Source organism: Danio rerio, chromosome 4 (assembly GCF_049306965.1).
Source record: "Danio rerio strain Tuebingen ecotype United States chromosome 4, GRCz12tu, whole genome shotgun sequence".
Classification (NCBI taxonomy): domain Eukaryota; kingdom Metazoa; phylum Chordata; class Actinopteri; order Cypriniformes; family Danionidae; genus Danio; species Danio rerio.
Window position 1 is genome coordinate 47,631,977 of NC_133179.1, and position 23,194 is coordinate 47,655,170.

The 23,194-nt window shown below is 34.8% G+C and overlaps 2 protein-coding genes across 8 annotated transcripts in view; both read right to left on the reverse strand.

Moving 5' to 3' along the window:
• LOC101887036 (uncharacterized) overlaps positions 1-23,194 on the reverse strand; it is a 491,406-nt gene that overhangs the window by 224,877 nt on the left and 243,335 nt on the right. The window lies entirely within an intron of this gene.
• LOC101882171 (uncharacterized) lies at positions 1,362-22,529 on the reverse strand. Of its 7 annotated transcripts, XM_073947561.1 has the most exons (13): positions 21,095-21,190; positions 20,457-20,682; positions 19,874-19,923; positions 19,186-19,293; positions 18,817-18,947; positions 18,644-18,684; positions 18,451-18,542; positions 18,224-18,354; positions 16,827-16,966; positions 16,352-16,439; positions 14,840-14,987; positions 12,765-12,915; positions 1,362-3,595 (listed from the first exon to the last, which is right to left on the reverse strand). In XM_073947561.1, exons 11-13 carry the CDS (start codon positions 14,912-14,914, stop codon positions 2,349-2,351), a joined length of 1,473 nt encoding a protein of 490 aa, XP_073803662.1. In that variant the 5' UTR covers positions 14,915-14,987; positions 16,352-16,439; positions 16,827-16,966; positions 18,224-18,354; positions 18,451-18,542; positions 18,644-18,684; positions 18,817-18,947; positions 19,186-19,293; positions 19,874-19,923; positions 20,457-20,682; positions 21,095-21,190; the 3' UTR covers positions 1,362-2,348. The 7 variants fall into 7 exon arrangements, with proteins under 7 accessions (XP_073803662.1, XP_073803659.1, XP_073803661.1 ...); XM_073947558.1 differs by having other exon boundaries at positions 18,224-18,371; positions 19,874-20,682; positions 21,095-22,529; XM_073947560.1 differs by having other exon boundaries at positions 18,644-18,687; positions 19,874-20,682; positions 21,095-22,529.

The following is a 23,194-nucleotide window of genomic DNA, read 5'->3' on the forward strand; positions in this document are numbered from 1 at the left end:
CAGTTTTATTCACTAGTAAAATCAGACATTTGTCATTATCAGATTATATTCAACAATATAAAGGCTAGAGTAGTTATACTGACACTGTAAACATTTATTTTCATGCACAACTCTGTTCGCTATAAAAAAAATAAAAAATCAAATGCTTGTCGTAATCATAACTCTAAAATGAGATATGATCATTTAAATGAAGTGCACACTTGCGGTTTTAAGTGCTAAGTGCTTCATACTTCGCGCGCAGCTCCCAAACGATCACTCTGTGCCACAAACTGAATATTATTTAAAACTGTAATACCTGTTACTTACGACATCTGCAAGTTCTGTTCACTAAAGTAGGCGCGTGCGTGTCAATTATTAAGTTGAGCGTGCTCTCACGGTCAGCAGCTCACATCACGTTAGTTTCCCAGCTGCGAAAACATCATTATATGAAAACAAAAATGACATTTGCAGGTGAATTATAACTTATAAATACAGTATGTGACACTTTTAACATCATTTGGAGGTGTCCATGTCACTGAGCAACATTATGTGAAACAATGAAAAGACTCGTGCAGCCGCCTTTTCTTCTCTCCTTAACTTGAAAATATGATTGACAGAATCGTTGAAATGCTGGAAGATAGTCAAGGTGGTCGAATCGAGATCGCAATCTTTTTACCATTAATTGTGCGGCTCTAATCCCTAATCATAACTCCTGTACAGCAGTCCCACAAATTTCTGACACTCGGTGACACTGGAATACCCTGTCAGAAAAGTCTACTGGCTGTCAATGAGCTTTTTACAGTGTCTGCTATAATGTTAATGCTGTTGTTGTGTGTTTACATTGATGAGTATGGCCACTGTGTTAAATGCACAGTACTGTTACGATCTTATTGCCACATTAGATCATTATGATAACATAAACCTTTAGTGATTTCCTGAAGATAAATACCCAAAAATAACAACTGAAATAAGTACAGCAGTCGCGATCGTCTGATCTCATATGAAGCAAAAAATAGCGAGGACATATGATGACGTGTGCAGGTACTGTAGTGCTGTCCCAATTCTTAGGGGTAAAATTTGAAGCCCTTCAACTTAACCCTCAGTTGTAAGGGCCAAGGGGAAGGGGTAGGGGTACAAAAATAGAATTGGGATTGGGCCTTAATATTTAATCCACATAAATTTGTTAAAAGTGTTAAGTTAACTTAATTTGTGTTGTGACAACATGAAAGTATTGTGTGGAACCCTGCTCAAATATGGTGATCAGTTCATAATAAGTTGAAGCACATTGTCAGATTTTGCTGTATTTGGCTTAACCCTTCTTGGGTGGCTCACCAATGTATAGATAACTCTAATACATAAAATAAGTAAGCTGACCAAAGTTCTTATGAGGAGAAGACTTTATTAAAGACAATTAATTGGACAGTTCATCAGCAGTGATGTTAACTTGTCTATCTTCAAGTAACTTAAACCAAAGTACAGTCTGTGAGACACTAATTTATAACAAAGCATGAAACCCCCCTGGAGATTACCCAACTGCTTTGGTTGGGTCACATCTCTTGAGTTCCTGTAGGTCATTTGGTTGCATATGAAACAAGCCAATACAATCGATCAACATACAGAATTATTGTGCCTTCTTGCAGCCCGATAGCAACTCTCACAACCTGGTACTGGGCTGTGACCCCTGATCTACACTACAAAACAGCTGGCAAAATCTTCAGCCCTCTTCAGTTGAGGTTAAATTTTCAGGTGTTCAAAGGGTTTCATTATCAGTAACTTAATATGTATTCAAGAGTTCACACTTGTTTGGCATGCTATCCCGGAAGAGACCTAAGCTCAAAAGATCCTCGAGCCCTAAGCTCCCTCCCGTTAGCAGGACGAGAGTGGAGTGTGAGCTCAGGTAGATCTTGATGAACTCCTCAGACTTCTTTCTATTCTAATGACAGATATAGGGTCGGCTAAAGGGAGATATAAGGCTTACTAAGAGCTCGACTATGGTGCCAATTTAATGTCCAGTTTACTTAGGTTGTGTATTTTTGGACTGTGGGAGAAAACCAGGGAACCCAGGGGAAACCCACGCGAGCACAGGGAGAATGAGCAAACTCTAACATTCTTACTGTGAGGCAACAGTGCTAACCACTGGCTAATCATTGGCTGCCGTGTTGCTCAATCTAGAAAGGAGGGGGAGTAAGGGTGGGAGGGGGATTCTTCAAGACGAAGATAACTGAGTTAAGAGGACAATCATAAGCATGTGATCCTCTTGCAAGTAGTTTATAAATAAACTTCACTTGAATGAACAGCCAAACTACGTGAAAAGCTGCCGTTTTGAATATACCTGTGTTTGTGTGGACAAGGCCTCAATGTTGAGGACTCTACTCCCCATTGTGAAGCTTTAGGTGAGCGCTGAGGCTTCTTTTACACTTAAAGCCCTTTCCACACTCACTGCATTTAAAACGATCCTTTTCTGAGTGAGTCTCCATGTGTTGCTTAATGGAGTCTTTGCGTGTGAGACTCTTTCCACATTGATCACATGTAAACAATATGGTTCCAGTGTGACCATTCATGTGGTTCTTGAGGCTAGTTTTGGTTGTGAAACTCTTTCCACACTGAGCACATGTAAACGGCTTCTCTCCAGTGTGAGTTCTCATGTGGTGTTTGAGTGTGCTTTTAAGTGCAAAACTTTTACCACACTCTGTGCATGTGTAAGGTTTCTCTCCAGTGTGAATCCTCATGTGGTGTTTGAGTGTGCTTTTATGTGGAAAACTTCTACCACACTCTGTGCATGTGTAAGGTTTCTCTCCAGTGTGAATCCTCATGTGGATGTAAAGGTCTTGTTTTTTACCTAAACTCTTTCCACACTGTTCGCAGGTGTAAGGTTTCTCCCTAGTGTGAGCTCTCATGTGAGCAATCAGGGTCAGCTTTTTACTGAAACTCTTTCCACACTGTTTACAGCTGAAAGACTTCTCTCCAGTATGAGTTCTCATGTGTTCTGCAAAGTGTCCAGCATGATAAAAGCTTTTCCCACACTTTTGGCATGTGTACGGCCTCTCTCCAGTGTGAATTCTCATGTGGATTTTAAAGTTTTGTATTTGACTAAAACTCTTTCCACACTGTTTGCAGGTGTAAGGTTTCTCCCCTGTGTGAACCCTCATGTGAACATCAAGGTTTGGCTTTTGACAGAAACTCTTTCCACACTGTTTACAGCTGAAAGGCTTCTCCCCAGTGTGAATTCTCATGTGTGCTGCAAAGTTTCCAGCATGATAAAAGCTTTTTCCACACTTTTGGCATGTGAACTTCCTCTCTCCAGTGTGAGTTCTCATGTGGGCTTTAAAGCCTTGTATTTGACCAAAACTCTTTCCACACTGTTCGCAGGTGAAAGGTTGCTCCCTAGTGTGAACTCTCATGTGAACATCAAGGTTTGACTTTTGACTGAAACTCTTTCTACACTGTTTGCAGCTGAAATTACACCCAAATTTGGATTTCCGAAGTCTTCTGTGTGATGAAGTCTTTTTAGTCAGTGTGGGTTTTTCATCAATCATTATTTCTTGGGGTTTCTCAAACTGCTGTTTCTCATCCATTTCATTCTGTCCATGAGTCTCTTCTTTCAGCACCATCAGATCTAAAAAAAAAAATAAAATAAAAATTTGCTTTAGTATAAAGGCTCAAAGCGACAAGCAAGAAATGGATGTTTTCACCCAAATATTAAAATGACCTTACCATTTACTCTCCATAATGTTGTTTTAAACTTTCCTTTATTGTGGAACACAGTAAGCCAGTAGCGTTTTTTTTTTATATATATATTTTCTTTTGTGTTTAACATGATCAAGAAACTCAAAAAGGTTTAAAACCACACGAGGAAGAATAAATGGTGAGGCTATTTTCATTTCTGCATCAACTATCCCTTTAAAAGGTTCCTACAATTACCCATTTTTTACAAGATGTAAAATAAGTCTTTGGTGTTCCCTGAAAGTGTCTGAGGTTTCAGCTCAAAATCAGATCGTATACCTTGTAGAATATTTAATTTTGGGGGTCAGAGGAAAACCAAGCTCTTTTTGTGCCTGTGGCTTTAAATGCACATAACCAAATGCACTCGCTCTAGATTACTCATGTTTTTTCCTCAATTGAGACAAATCCTGCATGTCCATAGCAAGTATGCATAATTCACGCTTATATTTGCAAGTTTGCATTATTGTATAAAACTTATGCAAATTCTTAATGCCACATTTGCTTTAAACAGGAGTGATGAGGATACGGCAAGATGACATGCTTTGTTACTTGTTTTCATTTATTTGCACTTTTGTCTTTGTTTTCTTGTCTTTGTGTATGCCCTGAGGCTTGGCTGAAGACCTACTTGTTGACATTGTATATACCTGACAAGATGCAGAAATGCCATCTAAAAAGGTTACTTGTGGTTTGTCCAATCAGGGACAGTGACAACGTAATTATACAAATAATAATGATAACCCAGGGTTTACAAATGTGAACTGTCTGTTAATGAACACCCAGGATTATTTTTTAACCCCAGGTATAGCATGAGCAGTGTGGAAGGTGACTACAGATAACCCAGAATTTATCCAGGTATAGAATGACCCAGGGTTAATTGAAGTGTGAAAAGCCCTAAGAATACTCCGCATCAGCTCTCAGGATAAACAGAGTACAATGACAAACAGTGACAATTGTCAATCACGTCATGATGACCTGGGGCCTGTTTCAGTAAGGAGGTTCAACCAACTATGAGTTTAAACTTGAACTCTGAGTTGATTTACCGAGAGATTAAATACTCAGAGTTTTCGGTTTGAGAAAAACATTTGAGCTACAAAAGTCTTTCAGTCAAGAGCAGTAAGGGGTTTTCTCTTCTTTTGTTGTTTGATTAATGCTAAAAACAGTCGGCAGCAGGAATATTGTGCGCTGTCACTTTAAGAATAGTGCGGCTCTGATATGGTTTCTCTTTCAAGTGTCTTTTGATTCTCAACTTGTTTGTATATTATACTAACAAGGGTTAATATGACTAATCACTAAACACTACACAAATTTGCATGTACTTGATCATTAAAGCGCTCACATTAAGATGGCATTAGATGTATGTTTTCTGCTTGTCTCCGAGCCTGTCCAAGGCTAAGCGCGGCGCACACACAGAGCATGTGCACTTACGCACTTTTAAAAATAGGAATGATGCGCGTCCCGTGCTGCAAAAGTTACATTACAGCACATGCTTTTAGTCATTTTCATGTGGAACTGAGCTTTGCAGAGCAACAAGTGTGTACAACTGGAAAGGGAGCGGTATATGATGGAATAATCGTTTATCTCGATTAATGGATTTTCATAATCATTAGAAGCCAAAATCGAAATTGAAACCAGATTTTCGATTAATTGCACAGCCCTATCAAGTGGTAGAGGTTGATATGACATTTAGAATGTAAGCAGGACTAAAAAATCTTTTTAGAACTAGTAATAATCCCATTAATCTAGTTACAGTACATGTCCGTCGAAGGTTAGTGAATTTAAGCAAATTATTCATTAAGAAAGGACAAGCCATTCTGCTATGTGACTTTGTTCTTTGTGTTACTGAAATGTAGGCAATAGCTATGATTTCATCTAAAAATGTGAATTGAATTTATGCGCAAAACTGGGATGTCACATAAAAAATGTGCGAATAAAGCTGCGTTTCCATCCAATGAATCAAAGAGAACAAAATCATCACTTCCTGATTAACAGGCCCCAAATATGAACAGTAAAAACAGAATTTCCTGCAGTAGAAGAAGCTACATGAATCTTTTCTTTAAATGACAGCTCAGAGGTCAATGCTGGCACACAATGAACACGTGTTGGCGTTTGAAGCAATGAGACGCAGAGAACAGACACTCTCGACATGCTCTAGACGCTCTGGAGGTCATTAATAATATAATAACATGAATACTGAAACGGTTCAGGTGTTTTAGAATGACCAAAACAACATTTCAGATGTTTATAATGTTCTCAGCCTGCTGGTTTGTGCATTCACACACATTTTCATCATCATATGATCTCTTATACCAAACCTTTTTAAACACACATACTGGAATTTGTTCAGTAAAAGTGCTTGCAAGGTTTACGAGAGTTTATCTTCTCTTATCGAATAAAAAGTTTGTCCTACTCAGTTATGCGCATGTTTCTTTATGCTTATATTTCAAAAGTTATGTGCATCATGACGTTTCCATCAACCAATTTTTTATGCTTATAGCCTACCCAAAATGCACATAAAATTAGGTGGCTGAATATGTAAGGCTAATTGAGAAATACCACTTTATCTTTTATCTCTTTCAGAGGCTCTCTTGCTCTGCAAACAAGTGTGTTCATGACTATACATACAAAGAAAAACAATAAAATTAGAAAATATGACTTTGCTACATCAAGCAGCATTAGGCATGGGTCAGTATAAGATTCTGACAGTATGATAACCTTGAATAAAAAATATCACAGTTTTATGGTACTGTGATTACTCCTCTAAAATATATTCTTTTAAATGTCTCTGTAAAAAAAAAAAACAAAAAAAAAAACTTTTTCCTCTTTGAACACAAAAAACATTTTCTTTTGAGAAACTTTTAAAGTATTTTGGAGCAGTAAACATGTCAGGCTGAATCACTCAATTGAATCATTGACTTCTGCTGTCTTCATTTGTTTCATAAACAGAGATTTCTTTACAATTTAAAATGGCATCTTTGGAGATACTGTTGTCCTGAAAATCTTAAAACAAAATGTAAAAAAAAAACCTTACATGTAGCGATGAACGGTACAGAAGAAAATATTGGTGGTTTTAAACCTCGGCTTTTTTCAAACTGCGTTATACCTTGAAAACGTTTATCGTCCCATGCCTCAGCAGCACAACACTGTTTTTAGGATCTAAAATTAATTCTTTAATAAAAGTCAAGAGCAAAAAGATTCAAATGGCGGCACCTGCTGGTAAATGAAGAATATGGTCAATACTGACGAACTTTACACTCAAATCTCTGCATATTATCAGCATGCTGTAATCCATTTCTTAAGCAGCAAAAGTCATTTTTAGACTAGTTTGTTGGCCAGTTGTAGTCAGCGCAATGTTTAACGTTATTGTTCCACAATAGTTTGTTCATTTAGTCTCACGTCGCCCTGCAGCAACATCATATAGTTTAGATTACTGTACAATGTTTTATAATAATTATTTATTTTATTGTCCACTTCATTCAGCATATTTAATATCAGGGGCATCCATTTTTTTTTTTTTTTTTTATACTTTAAACCAGAGTTTCTGCAGGTTTCACCAAGTTAAATGTAAGACTTTTAAAGACATTTTTAAGACCATTATGACAATTTTAGACTCATAAAGGGCTAAAGGCTAAGGGATTTTTCAAATAGCCCAGATGGAAAAGATTTTAATTTGCCCCATTTAAAAAATATGATAATTTAATACATTTAATAATACAATGATAAATTAATTAAAAATATATACTGATGAAAAAAGTTAATTTGGATCAATGTGACATATGCAAATGGAGAGCACTAAGCCAACACCATTACCGTTAAAGCAGATATCTTCTATGAGAATACTGTAGGTCAAATATCTTCAGCTCAGTTTAAGTTTTTTTTTTATTATTAGTTGTTTTTATTTATTTTATATAGCGCTGATGCTCAAGGACACTTTACAAACAGTAGGAGAACAAGAAAAGCAAGAACCTTAAGAAGGTAGAGAAAATGGGAGACTAATAATAAATAAAATAATGACAAAAGACACGAGAACAAGTAACAAGAGAGAAACTCATTCCTGTCTTTCAATAGTTATGTTTCCATCCACCTATTTTTATGCACATAAAAAAAACGGTTTATGAAAACACCATGATGCAAAAAAAAAAACAAAACAAAAAAAAAACGTATGCACATAACTGAGTTGGATAAACGTTTTATTCAATAAGAAAAGATCAAAAATCACGATGGAAAACACGATACAAACTCCAGTATGTGCATTAAAAAGGTCATGTGATTTTGTTATAAGAGATCATGTGATGATAAAAATGTGTATTAATGGACAAACCAGCCGGCTCAGTACATTATAAAACATCTGAACTCTTGTTTTGGTCATTCTTAAACACCTTACAGTTTAAGTATTAGTGTTATTATATTATTCATGACCTCCAGAATTAAGAGCATCTTCGCGTCTGACACCTTTAAACGCCACCGCGCGTTCACTGCGTTTCAGGATCACCCTCTGAGGCGCAAGTCATTTATTAGATGAAGAAAAGATTAGCCGCATTTCCACTGTTGGGCATGTGCAAGCCAGGGCTTTTATCGGGCAGGGCAGGGCCGGGCCAATCGCAAGGGAGGGTTGAGCAGTGAGGCAGAAATCATGTCGCGTTTCCACTGTCGGGCTAGTACCTCGCAGCGTGTCATGCAAACCCCGCCCCCAGAACTTCCCCCGAATCAAACGTCACACAACCCGCCCACTTCAGCGGGAATCAGGCAGATAATGCATGCATGACAGATAAAAAGGTAGCCTAGTTTCTGCTTTCACTCACCCATAACATGCTCTGTTTACATGATTTGATTAATATTATCGTATCCATATACTTTATAAATAATATTTCAAACCTCCTCCGGTGTTTATTGTTTTAGAAAATATCTAAAATCTTTTTTTCAGACAGGCCTTTGTAAAATGAAAGTTTAATATGGGTTTAAATGGTTTGATTTATGTACTGTTCTGTTATTATAGCTAGATTTTATTTGTTTTATATTGGTTTATTCATTTTATGTGATTTTATTATATGCGACATTTGTAATTATTTAAATTATTTCAATATATCTTAGGCTATTTTATTAGGATATGACTATTGTTTTTGAGTCTACAAAAATGGACACGAAATTTGTAAAGTTTAATGTCTTTCTGTTGTATTTATGTTGTGTATTATCTTTAAAATAAATAAAAACAGAAGCCGCTCGCAGCATCAACAGAGCTGTGAAGAAAGCGCTCTTTTTCTCGGTCTCACATTCACATCCAGGCATCTAAACATGCACAAACACCTTTTAAACTTGACAAAAACTCTCAAAAACCTTTACTGTCTGTTGTGTCTTTAATAAGGTGTAAAGATTATTATGCGTTATTGAAACATCAAGGAGGATGCAGCAAAGTCACTTATAAATGAAAACTTTATATTTTATGCAACAGCCTTACATTTAAAAGGGAAACATAAGGGCGATCATACGCAAAAAGACCCCAGACTAAAAGGCTAGTTGCTTTCTTTCCCTTATTTTTTTATTTGGTTATTTGTTTGGTGCATGTACTCGTGTGCGATCGGAAAACTAGTGTCTGCCTTTCCTTTCACTCCGCCCCAGCTAGCCCTCTTTGGCCCAAGGTATTCGGCGGGCTGAAATTGGCCGGCCGCTGGCCCCGAGAAAGCCCCGCTTTGGCCCCGGAAGTGATAGTGGAAACGTGACTGGCCTTGGCTTGCTCACTTTAGGCATGATAGTGGAAACGCAGCTATTGATGCAGCTTCTCTTTTCGCAGCAAATTCCATTTTCATTGTTGATATTTGGCGCCAGTTAATCAGGAAGTGATGATTTTGTTCGCTTTGACTCTTTGTCGTTGTATTTGCACTGTCTGTATTTTGCACTGTTGTTGTATTTAAACTGTCTGTATTTTGTACTGTCTGGGGCCAGCACCTAAGCTTTTCACTCATCATAGCACACGTGCTGCTGATGATGTGACAATAAAAGTGATTTGATTTCATTTGAATGGAAAAATCCAGTTTTGAGCATAAAGTTAATTTGCATTTTTGGATGGAAACATAGCTCATGAGTGCTTATGTGCATTTAGGAGAACTACACTGCAAATTTTAGATAGTAGATTTAACTACCTTGGAGTTAAAATTAACACTCCCTCAGAGTTTATATGGGAACCACTATAAGTGTTAAAAATAACACTTTTGAAAGTGTTAACATTGTCTACACCAAGAGAGTGTTAATTAACAAACTCTTATTGTGTAAAATATCTGTTAAATTTCCGAAAAAATACCAGCAGCTGTAGTTGCCAGAATCTTTCTGTGAAAAACATGGAAGTTCTTTATAACTGTATAAATTTACAAAAATTAACCATATTTCATGAACTAACAAATTATTTATTTTACAAAATTATAGCTTAGTGCACAAAAATGTAAAGTCTATAGATGCAATAATGTTTTCATGTGTGATTGCAATTAGCAAACAGATTTTGACTGCATTAGTAACTACAGAGTTACCTTTAAACAAAAGAAGATGCAGCATAACATCAAATACTCTCAGTTCATCTTGGACTTGAACAGAGACGCTATTATCCTCCACAATGGTGACACAAAAACCGTTTTGCTGTTTTTCTTTCTTTTTATTTCATTTTTAGATTTTACGTAAAAATACCAGCAGCTGTGGTTGCCAGTAATCTGCTGTTTTTAACAGTCATAAATTCAGTTTACAGAATATTTCTGTTAAAAGCACATTCAACAGTATTTTTTATTGATCTCACATTGCAAATTTTAGATTTGGTAGATTTAACTACCTTAGAGTTAAAATTAACACTCCCTCAGTGTTTATATGGGAACCACTATAAGTGTTAAAATAACATTTTTGAAAGTGTTAAAATTTTTAACACCCAGAGTGTTAATTAGCAAACTCTTATTGTGTAAAATATCTGTTAAATGTATGTCAAAATACTGGCAGCAGTGGTTGCCAGTAATCTGCTGTTTTCAACATTTTACATTCGTAAATTCAGTTTCCAGAATATTTCTGTTAAAAATACATCCCATAGTCTGTATTTTTCATTCTAACACACGTAAGCCTTAAATTCCACAGCAAAATCCTAACTAGTGTCCTCACTACAGAGGGCTGGACACACAGACAGTGATGAAGTTAATGAGACAATTATGTGTCTAATTAAAGGAGGATTGAAAATTGTTGATGAACAACTGTTAACAAGCAGAATCACTGAAGGACAGAAAAACACAAGCCAAAACCAAAGATGAAATCAACTGAGAAAAAAAACTCTAAATAAAATAATAATCAATAAAAATAAAACAAATTACACAATAAAAAATGTTATTTTTCAACATCTTTAAAAAAAACTCATCAAATTAAACAACTTATCATGGAACTTCACCTATTACTGACCTTTGATTTTATTTCTGTCATGTGAACAAAAGCTCTTAATAAAATTTCCGTTGTTCATTTGAAGTCACCATGATGGAGGACAGAGTCTGCTTTAGTTGGGGTCTTCAACTTCTTGCTATAAATGTCTTTTATTTTGGCTGCTATAGATAGTGTTAATTACACTATTTATACATATAGCATGGAAAGCCAAAAGAAAATTAGAGTGTCAGTCTGAAGAGATTATTTGTGATAACATAGCCATCCTTTCCTGCTTGTTTACTAATTCAATATCATATTAGTTATGTGTGAGAAATAAATAATATACATAAATGAAACCACTAAAGCTCCAATAAAATAAAAACAATATTTACAATGAGAATGTTTGATCTATGGCAGAACTCAAAAACACCCAGACATCAATAATTAGTCTTTGATTCTCAATGATGGTGACAAACAAAAAAATAAAAATCAAGTTAAAAAAAAACACTCTACTGAAACATTACCCCCCAAAAACAACACAAAATACAGGAAAAGAAAGAGATTGTAAGAACAAAAAGCTGCATAATTTATTCATGCTGCAATGCATGCTGGGAGCTTTGTACTATGCTGGCACCCAGCATGCATTGCGGCATGAACTATGCGGCTTTTTTTTTAGCAACCACGGTTGAGGTTCATATCCTGATTCTTGATGCCTGTGTGTCATAAAGAGCAAGCTGGAGCTTGAATGTTTAGTGCATGACAGGTTAATTATTAATTGCATCCTAATTGTTTGTTGAATTTTCTATGAAGAGCAGCAGACTGCCAGAAGTATTGTCCCATGCAGTTTTAATACAACTATATTTGCATATCTTTATGAATCAACTTAATAAAAACCAGAAATTAAATCTATAACAATTAAGCATAAACAGTATAGTTTCTCTTGACCTTTCTTGCTATAGCTAATGAGTTTTAGAAACACAGTTATAGCAGTCATAGAAACATTAGGATATAAGCATGAAGCTTCAAGAGCTCAAATAAGCAGCCTCTGATCTCTATGATGGTGAGGTCAAATGAAATATTTTAATAAAAAAATATAAACCTCTGTTCATTGTCAAATATTCTTACAGAAATGAAGTCAAACTGTAATCAGTGAAGCTGCTTATGCTATTATTTAATGGAGTTGTTTAATCCTCTGTTTTAATTCAGTTGGTTTGGTGTGAGGCTGTGTCTGTAGTTTTATTTCTTCCTTCAATTTCTTATTCCTTCAGTGATTGTGCTTGTTAACAGCAGGTGTTCAACAGCAGGTGTCTGAATTCACTTATTTGTGGTCATCCCTTCTGTCTAGTGGACTAAACTAATTGACCAATTTAAGGGCCAGGTGAATGAGGGTGTATGTTGAGATTTCAGACACTCTGATTAGTTTCTCAAATACAAGGGTTTTCTACAAAGGTAGATACATGTTACTCTGTGTGACAAGGAGGCAAATCAGCTTCTAATGCCAATCTAACTCTAGAATTTTAACACTTTACTCTGAATTACCTCAACACTTGAAATTTAACACCAATGAATTTGCTGTGTAGGCAGCACACTCAGGGCTGCAAGATGGATTTAATTGAATATTCTTACTATTAAAATATATCTGAATGAGGATTAAATGACCGAGTTGGTCTTTGAGAATGAAAACCAACCTGTTTGTTCCTGCAGATCTTCCTGTTTGACTGTGAATGTTTCTTCAATCTTCACATCTTCACTCTCCACTTTAATAAACGCCATCTTTATAACAGTGTGGAGATCAGTCGCTTCAGCAGGAGTTTTTCCTCTGCGTTTGGACAGTTTATCCTGTTTAAAATAAACAAAAAAAAAATTAACAGAAATGAAATAACTTCTCCTTAACACTTACTTCAACAGTTTCTTTATATAAGAGTAATTAACAAAAAATAAATCAGGAAAGTCTGAGCAAGAAACAATAGCCACAAATGACCTGATTAAAACTAGTAACATTACTTCATTTCGTATATATAGTGATGTATACTTAGAATGGAATGACATTATACTGTTTAATAAATTAAACCTTCAATAAGGAAACTTATTACACACATCTCTGTAACTTTTTTTAAACTTTATTCTTTATGTATGTTCTTAATCGTTTTGTTTGTTTTATTTAGCTTATTGTATGCTTAAAGCAATGTGTAGCACTTTTTTGCACTAGACAAATTTCCTCTCAGGGACAAAAAGGTTATCATATCTTTATTCAAACAATACCCAGACAGCACACATTCGTTGGGCCGACGTCGTGCCGATTTTCAAAATTCCATCGGCGCGATGTCGCTCAGGGAGCGTTTGCTAATTGGCAAAATGTCGCCGCGACGTCGGCAAAGGATCGGAAACGCTGTCCGGCCGATGTTAGGACGACGCAACCGGAAATACCGGCCGCTCCGCGGAGGCGCTGTTTTCAGGCGTTTTGCTTATACTTATGGACCACTAGCTGCAGCAGCTGTTTATTTATAATAAACACGACACACCACTCTCAATAACAGTTGAAGATTTATTAATATTTTCACAAACATACAAATAGATTAACATACTTTTATCACACATAACCATGTTTTACCACGTTTAAAACAAAACCAACAAGTTGTACTATAACCATGGCTGAACTACTGTGCATTTAAGATTTAAAATACAAAGTCCATTGCAGCATTTACATTAAGACCATAGGAATATTTACAAGTACTTCAAAACATGTACACTAAGAGTGACTATAGTTTACTATAGTAAAACCACAAATAACTTGTGTAAGCACATGTTATAATGCTTATAATTTCTTAAATAGTGTTAAAGAAAATGCATGTTTCCAAGACTATAATTTTAAAATACAAGATAATACCAGTCATGTGTTCAGTATCCAAAAGACTTTCTTCAGGGAGTTACAATAATAAAAGAGGACACAAACACAAAATAAATACCAAGCAAACAATATTTACAGTAGTAAAAAAAATCATACAAATTAAAATAATTTGATAAAATCTTATTAAAGTCTGTAGTCAATTTTTTTTTTACAATTTTTTTATAAATGGCATTCAACAATTTGCAATCTCCTCTGAACTAATAACACATCAATAATATAAAATAACAATACTTTCTCAGAGATAACCAGTTTTTTTTAGCAAACTCTAATGCACAACACAAAACAGATTTTGTCATATATATATATAAAATCCCTTAATTTCTGTTTAACGGAAATATTTTTTAACACATTTCTAATCACAATAGTTTTAATAACTCATTTCTAATAACTGAGTAAATAATATTTGACTAGATATTCTTCAAGACACTTCTATACAGCTTAAAGTGACATTTAAAGGCTTAACTAGGTTAATTAGCTTAACTAGGCAGGTTTGGGTAATTAGCCAAGTTATTGTATATCGATGGTTTGTTCTGTAGACAGTCAAAAAAAATTGCTTGAAGGGGCAAATAATATTGACCTTAAAATGTTTTTTAAAAATTCAAAACTGTTTTTATTCTAGCCGAAATAAAAGAAATAAGACTTTCTCCAGAAGAAAACGTAACATTTTCTTGCTCTGACCTATATATATATATATATATATATATATATATATATATATATATATATATATATATATATATATATATATATATAAAACTGGTTGTAAATTGTGTACAATATTCCAAGAAATCAGACAAAATTAAAAGAAATAACCTGTCATTTAGTTTTGTTTTATTCTTGTGGAATGTTGCTTACACATAAAAGGGGATATATAGGTGGAATAAAAAGTGTGTCGCCATCCTCTAAATTGTTCTTGTATGTTGTCTTCATCTTTAGTCTTCACAAGTGAGGCTGGCCCAAACCGGGACTGCAGTAGCCAAATCTAATCCTTGTAGTGGGAACCCTTAAATAAAGCAAGAAACCAAAAGAAGAAACATTAGCATTGCAGCAGTTCATATTACCACAAATATATATTATTTGTTTCATGACATATAACTGGAGTATGTGTTATGCAAGTGCCTAGCTAAAATGTGTAATTTAATTTAAACTTAAAGAGTGTGTCTGAGCACTAATTTTCAGAAAAGCCATTTGAAAGTTAAATTCCTTGTGAAATCATAATGAATGTTTTTTTTGGTTTTTAGTATCATTGTGTTAGTATAAATGTGTATCTAAATATATGTCTAATCTTCAGATACCACATTACATGCAAATTAAACTAAGTTTCGTCAACTAAAATGTCACACTGTACACCACATTTAATATATCATAGCTAGGGCCAGGAGGAATCTGCAGATGTTTTTTGCTATTTCTGCTGAAAATTATGGTGGAAGTCTGCGGATTTCTGCGGAATTATTTTGGGAGTATCATAACTAAAACCTTAATATATGAAATAAAAAATATATAATATATTTTTAAGTTTTATTTAATGTTTAAAATGCAAATCCAATTAGATTCACTTTATTTGGTAAATAAAGCAAGTTTTCCATATAACATATCTAGTAAGACAGAAAATATTACTGTACAAACTGCATTGTACATAAATCAGATGAACATTTTCACATTAGTCAATAATATTACTGAAATTAATTAAAAAACTGAATTAATATAGATTTACACACATTTACTCAAGTAAATAAACAGAATTAATGATAGGCTAAACATCTGCGGAGTTCTGCGAAAAATCCGGGTGAGCCTAATCATAGCTTTATTTCTGCTACAAAAAGGTTTTTCAGCAAACAACTTCTATTATATGCAGGCTATAGAGGAGGATATATAAAAAAATTATATATTCAACTCTCTAATTAAATGCACCTGATGCAGCTAATCAAGTCTTTTAGGCTTATTTGAAAACTTAAATGACGTGTTGGACCACAGTTGGACAACGCTCAGTGAGAATACTTTTTTGCACAAATTCTTTTTGTTCTAAAGAAACATGTCTGATTGTTAGCAATCATCAAAGAGCAAACTTTTTTTTCAAATAAATACTATGCTCTTAAAAATAAACTTGTCATACATCAAGAATACTAAAAATATGTTTATTTAAATTGTTTTATATTTAAAAAAACAGCTTGAGGAGAGAATCAGTACATTGGAATACTATTTTTTTCAGAAGGATCATGTGACACTATTAATTATATACATTGTATTAAATTCACAGTATTACTGCTTAACTGTATTAACTAAATAAAGCTGACACTATCAGAAGAGAATTTACCATACCAACCTAAAAGCTATGAAACAGTAGTGTATGTTTAAAATGTTACTTACTAGTCCTATTGTACTTTGGAGAGGTTTTCTGACAGGAGGATCCCTTCAACTCAGCAGAATTCTCAGCAGACCATCAGCGTACACCAATCTAAGAATAAAATAAGCAATTTGTTAAAAACCAAAAATATATATATTTTATATTTCCAGGTTTATAGGAAAGAAGAAAGCTAAAGCAGATTTAAAATGTAGAAATTGACAATTGACAATTTAATGGCACAACATACCCCACACTAAGCACGCTCAAATGGTTAATTTACATAAATGACAACTGCTGCTCATTATACCAATATTAACTGTTGAAGATTCATTCATTCATTTTCTTTTGGGCTTAGTCCCTTTATTAATCTGAGGTCGCCACAGCGGAATGAAAGGCCAACTTATCCAGCATATGTTTTACGCAGTGGATGCCCTTCCAGCTGCAACCAATCCACACTCATTCACACACACTTATACACTATGGTCAATTTTAGCATACCCAATTCACTTATGTCTTTGGACTTTGGAAAACCGAAGCACCCGGAGGAAACCCACGCCAACACGGACCCAGCCGAAGCTCGAAGCAGCGACCTTCTTGCTGTGAGGCAAACGTGCTACCCTCTGCGCCACCGTGCTGCCCTGTTAAGGAATCAGATTAATATAAATGAATTGACATGTTTATTTAGTGTCTGACACATTAAATATTGCATTTTTAAATATTGTTTCATTTTAAGATTTATTTCAGAAATAACTATAGAACCTGGATATATCGTCACATTTTCATGCACAACAGCATTTCCAAGAACATAGAAAAACAGAATATAGGCCAACTGAAAAAAAAATAAAAAAAAACTGACTGAATGCTTTAAGTAACTGGCTAGGAATGGGCAGGTATAAGATAATATAAAAATATCACAGTTTCACAGTATTGTGATTACTGCGCTGAAATGTGTTTTTTTTTTTATCTCTGTGTAAAAAACAGCTACTTTTTCCCCATTGAACACAATATGTTTTATTTTAAGAAACATTTAAAATATTTTGTATCAGTAAACATGCCAGGCTAAATAATAATTTAATAAAATAGTACTATCTTCATTAAAACACTGAAAACACTGACTCAAAAACAGATTTCTTGTGAAGGCATAATAAGCTATTTGTTTTTCAGATGTTTGCTGAATCGTGAGCTGACCAGTAGCTTTTGATGTGGAGGGTCTTTTGCTGCTGTAGATAATGTTGGACTTTTTTTAAAGTCTTTGATAACGTGCTATAAACCATATACAATGCATCCGGAAAGTATTGATAGCGCTTTACTTTTTCCACATTTTTAATGTTTCAGTCTTATTTCAAAATGGATTAAATTCATTAATTTCCTCAAAATTCTACACACAATCCCCATAATGTGTGTTGACCCGATTTTAGTTAATCATTTACAAGTCAATATTGCCTATATGGTTTGTAATTTTTAAAAAAATTAACATGTAAAATTGCTGTTAAATGCAATGCCATCAAACATTTTAGACACACCAGTGCAAAAAGCTAGTCTAGAGCACTTGGAATGCTGGTGTAGTTCTAGTTAAATTCAGTTCAGTTAAAGCTGTATATGCAGCCGGTCTCAAGTATAGGATTTAGTATTTAACTAATTTTAACAACTAAACATTTACGAGTCTGTATTAGCCAGCTCATGCACTACAATGTAACATACTGTATATTGCCACCTTGATACTTAAGCTTTCTTTAAAATATTTTGTGTTCAACCGATTAATTTATTCTTTCATTTAATTTTTTCAGTGCAATAGTATAGCTTACACTGGTGTATTTGTATGGACCCCCCAAAATAGCGGAGGCCACTTTCTGGCCACCCAAGTATAAACTTCTAGCCTAGCCACTGTGAACTACCTGTCTGTCCTGCTCCAGAACTCTTTGTCGGCTGCTTGTATGTCTGGATACAGCTGCACAAGTCTTTTAACACTGACAAATACAGCCTCTGCACATCCTCACAACCAGGAGAACAGAATGATCAGGAGGACCTGAAAAATATAACCAACTGAAATCAGTTGAAATGTATTTTGTCTTGTGATGATGGCACAAAAATAAATTATTTTTCACAAAGGATTTGCAGTTACCTATGAAACGGTCTATAATGAATGATCTTTTTGATCCTGTTTCCTTCATGTCATTCACTCAGAGATGGTTTGGACATTTGATTGTATCTAAACTGTAATGAATTTAAGTTACAAAAACATTATACAAATTGTTAATTATTGAACAAGTCTGCAACCAAACTAGTCAAGTTAATAATACTAATCTCAACTCAACTATGATTCGTTGTCTTGTTTCTGCTGCCCAGACGGTCACACCTGCTTATAAAAAAAGGAAAAAGTATGGTATTTTTACAACAATGAAACTGCAAACAACTTAACTATAAGGGGGTAAGCAGTGAGCATCTTTTATTATAAGCAATTTACTGAATACTTTGTCACTGGTATTACCTAAAAACCAAACGTCCCAAGTTTGGCTCATAGGTGTCCACACATCTGCCCAGTAGCTTGAGGTAATACTGAAGACACTGATCAGCTGGTCCAACTGAGTTTGGAGTTGAACTGCAATCAGGCATCCAATACTGCAAAAAAAAAGAGAAACTCACTTTGGGTTAACAAATAATGTAATCCCACACATTTCAAGTAATTGTGCAGTTAATTCTCTTAAAATGAATGAATGAATTCTCTTATTGAATTTTCTGAGAGCTTATGAATATATTTTGTCTTCCCAAAATAGCATGTACTGAAACACAAAATTATATAAATATAATTTAATAAGAGCGTGACGTGGTGGCACAATAGGTAGTGCTGTCGCCTTACAGCAAGGATGCTGACTCGAGCCGCAGCTGGATCAGCAGGCATTTCTGTGTGTAGTTTGCAAATTCTCTCTGCGTTTGCATGGGTTTTCTCTGGGTGCTCCGGTTTTGCCTACAAGTCCAAAGACATGGGGTACAGGTGAATTGGGTAGGCTAAATTGTCTGTAGTGTATAAGTGAGAACAAGCGTATATGGTTGTTTCCCAGTGATGGCTTGCAGCTGGAAGGGCATCCACTGCGCAAAACATATGCTGGATAAGTTGACAGTTCATTCCGCTGTGGTTACCCCAGATTAATAAAGGGACTAAGCAGAAAAGAAAATGAATGAATGAATGAATGAATTTAATAAGAGTTAAACTGATCTGTTAACATGTCTGTCAGGAGCTGATCTACCTGTTGTCAAACTGATGAAAATGTTTTCTCAATTTACTTTAACATTTTTGTGTTTGTTTATGTTTTTATAACTTGCAGCCATTGTTAAATTTAAAAGTATTTTAAACATGCATGGACATCTAAATGCATATAGGGCACATATCACAAAACATTATGAAATATTTCCAGATAAATCAATTTTGAATTAAAATGTATATTAATCTCCAGACTTGCATCTCCCTGATCTTTTTAAAAGAACGGCCCCTCGTTTGCTCATCACTGTTTGACAAGTGTCTGGCAGTCAGTCAAAAATATACTTACATATAAAGATGTTCATCAGCTACACGGCACTTAGGTTAAACTTAGACCTCCTTTTCAGTTGATGTGGAAAACAAAAGCAAAAGAAAGAAAAAACAAAACGACTGAATACAAGTTGCATATCATGCCTGTACAAATCAAAAATTATTCATTTAGGGCTTAAATTGACTTGTTTGAGGATGAGTTAAGGTGTAAGGGATGGGTGAACAGTGTAAATATACATGTAATTCATAGCTATGATGTAAAGCTAAATTTTCAGCATCATTACTCAAGTCTTCAGTGTCACTTGATCTTTCAGAAATCTTTTTTTAAGATGTTGATTTAGTGCTTGAGGTTGAACTAATATAATGGTGATTATCAAATGGTGCTGATTTGCTGCTCAAGAAACATTTCGGATTGCTATCAATGCTAAAAACAGATGTGATGACAAATAATTTAGTGTAAACTTTTTTCTAAGATTTAATAAATCAATTAATCATAAAAAATTAAACAAAATGAAAATCACAAATATTACTTCATTAGCAGCAAATCTATATATTTACTAAGTTCTGAAGAATCATGTGATGTGAAATTTAATACCACTCACATGTTTCAATGTCAAAACTTTCTTAAAACAACTGCAATAAAGACAAGTAACAGATGCATAATATATAGACATGTAACATGTGCATAATGATGTGCAATGGAAATTCATATGAATTAATCATATGCTTAAAGTTATCTGTCTTTCCTGTATCTCTGTGGTCAGCTCCCTTCAGAAATTTAGGAATCTTGAGTTATATTTTCTGTAGCAGGAGGTTATTCTCTCACTCCTGAAACCACAGAACACTTTTTTACTTAACATTTAGTTTAAGATACCATGAAATATCAAAACACGATTGAACTTTTGATTCACGGTCCTTTACAGTAACGTTACAATGCGTATTTTAGACTACATATGGAGTGCATTCAATAAAACATTGACAAAACCTCTCATCTACACATAAAGAATAAATAAAAGCCAAAACTTTAACAAACAAGTTTAACAAGAACTAACATTAAGTAAGTTAACGTAATATTACCCCGACGCTAACGTTACCAGTGCTAATATGCTAACGGACTTTTACGAAGACTTACCACTCTTATATAACATAATATTCAACTGAATATTCATCAATTGCCAATAATAAATGTGTGAGGAACAGTTTTATGTAGTATTTGCTTTGTTTTAGGGACTAAACTTACCTGAAAACAGTCAAAACGGCAGCTCGAGAGAAGTCGTGTTGTGTCTTTTAGGTGGTGTCGTGTTGTAGCTTCGTTTCCCATAGCAACATCCTCTCCGCTCCAGTGTTGGAAGCAAGACGCGCGCGCGCACATTAAAGTCTTGCAGTATTACATTTATAAACATGATCACTCCATAGACAATTTAAATAATAACCTTGTATTTTAAATCTTGAATTTAAAATGTATTTAGCAGTTTTATATACGCTATTATCTTTAAGACGAGCTTTATAGCCTACTAAACTGTTACAAAACAAACACTTTATTTGTGCATTCACTGTCAAAAATAAATAACCAATAAATATAAATGCAAGTATATATAAAACAAAGATGTCACTCTGTAAAAAGGTGTTTATTTTAATTAAACAGCCGAAATGCAGAACATACTTGATTTTTACACTGGGAAAAATGTATTAGAAAAAGCCACAATAAAAAAAAGCAAACGGCAGTTAACACCAGAAAAAAACAACGTTTTCATTATTAAAGCATAACAATAAAACTTTTTATATTTTAATGAATTGAAATCATGTGTTGTAGGCATTTTGGTCAGTTTTACTGCATTAATGTAGGCTATTTAAAGCTGGACCGACCGACGCAGTTCACATGATGCATGTCGCGTTTGTCTAATTTATTATGCACGCAAAAACTTACTTGTAAACCAAATATGTTGCCGGATTCTTTCATGGGCATGAGAGATAAAGTGCTTATGAAGTGCTTCGTCGGCCTCTGGTCGTTAACCGACGCAGAGCCGACGTTTGTTGAGCTGGAACAATAGAACACACGACCGAACGATCATGCGTATGTTTGGCCGACCATATACCGATGTTAGAATTAAAGGGTATGTGTGCTGTCTGGGTTTTGTTTAAACGGTTGTATTTCTTTATCCATAGCTTTAACTCATTCACTTGCATTCAACTGATGTTGCCACCTCTTTGTATGTTTGAATAGGGAAACATTAAATTCTCCAAAACTGCCTGTTCCAACCTATATATGTAATAGGTTGAAACTTAACTAGGTTAACTTAGGTTGAAACTGGGCTACAGTCCATTTGTCAGGATAAAAACAATATTCATAACCAAATAAACAAACAAACAAAAAAGTAAATAAAAAGTTGTAATGAAGCTTTTAAAAATGACTGAAGAACTTTAATTCAACGTTGAACAGTGCATCCACGCATGTTTAGATTTTACATTTTATAATGTTAGCATTCAGATATTATTTAAGAGTAAATTCAGAATGTGCAACTCACCTTTCCAGTCTTCAATGAATATGTGGGATGAGAAATGGCCTCAGTGGGTTTTTCTTTGTAGGTTGTTGTTGGTAATAATCCCAATGTAGGAATCAACAATCGTAGTTTGTCATACAAAGTTGATCTCTTTACTTAGCAAAATAAGCCAATGACGTTTCTGTTAGGAACCCAGAATATAAAGATACAACCCTGCTGAGCTACAGGATCTGGAATGTGATTGGATAAGACTCAATTGGCCCCCATTAATGCTGGTATAAAGATGCAAATGAGCAGTGGGGAGCAGTGAAGACTCAAGACACATTACAGTGGGGGATGGGAAGTTCAGAAGCTTTACAAACCATAGTTTTACAGAGAAATAATGATGTATTGGGAAAATAAGTTGACTTTAGCCATCTTCATTTGATTTGTTGCTGTTGTTTTATAGGACTATTGATTGAAGCTTATTTTTTTAGTTTGGCTGCTGCATGTTGTTGATAATATTGACACACTTCCCAGATAGCAGGCAGTAATCGGCCCGAGCTCGGCTGCCCCTCGGCGCCTCCGGCTCCGACTCGGCATCGGCGAGTGTTATCCGGGCCGAGTGCGGCCCGCAGCTCGCTCGCGCACATGCGGTTGTGATGCGGCTGTAAAGTACTGGCCCGATTCCGGTCAACCATATCCTGGCCGCTTCTGGCAAGGACTCGGCTGATGGCAACCGATTAAGTTCTTATTTTATCTAGTAATCTGTTAGCTCCACGTTTAATGATAATTTGAGAAAATATTAATGGTACGATAGCAAAAAAAAAAAAAAAAAAAAAAGAATATTTAGTGTGGAT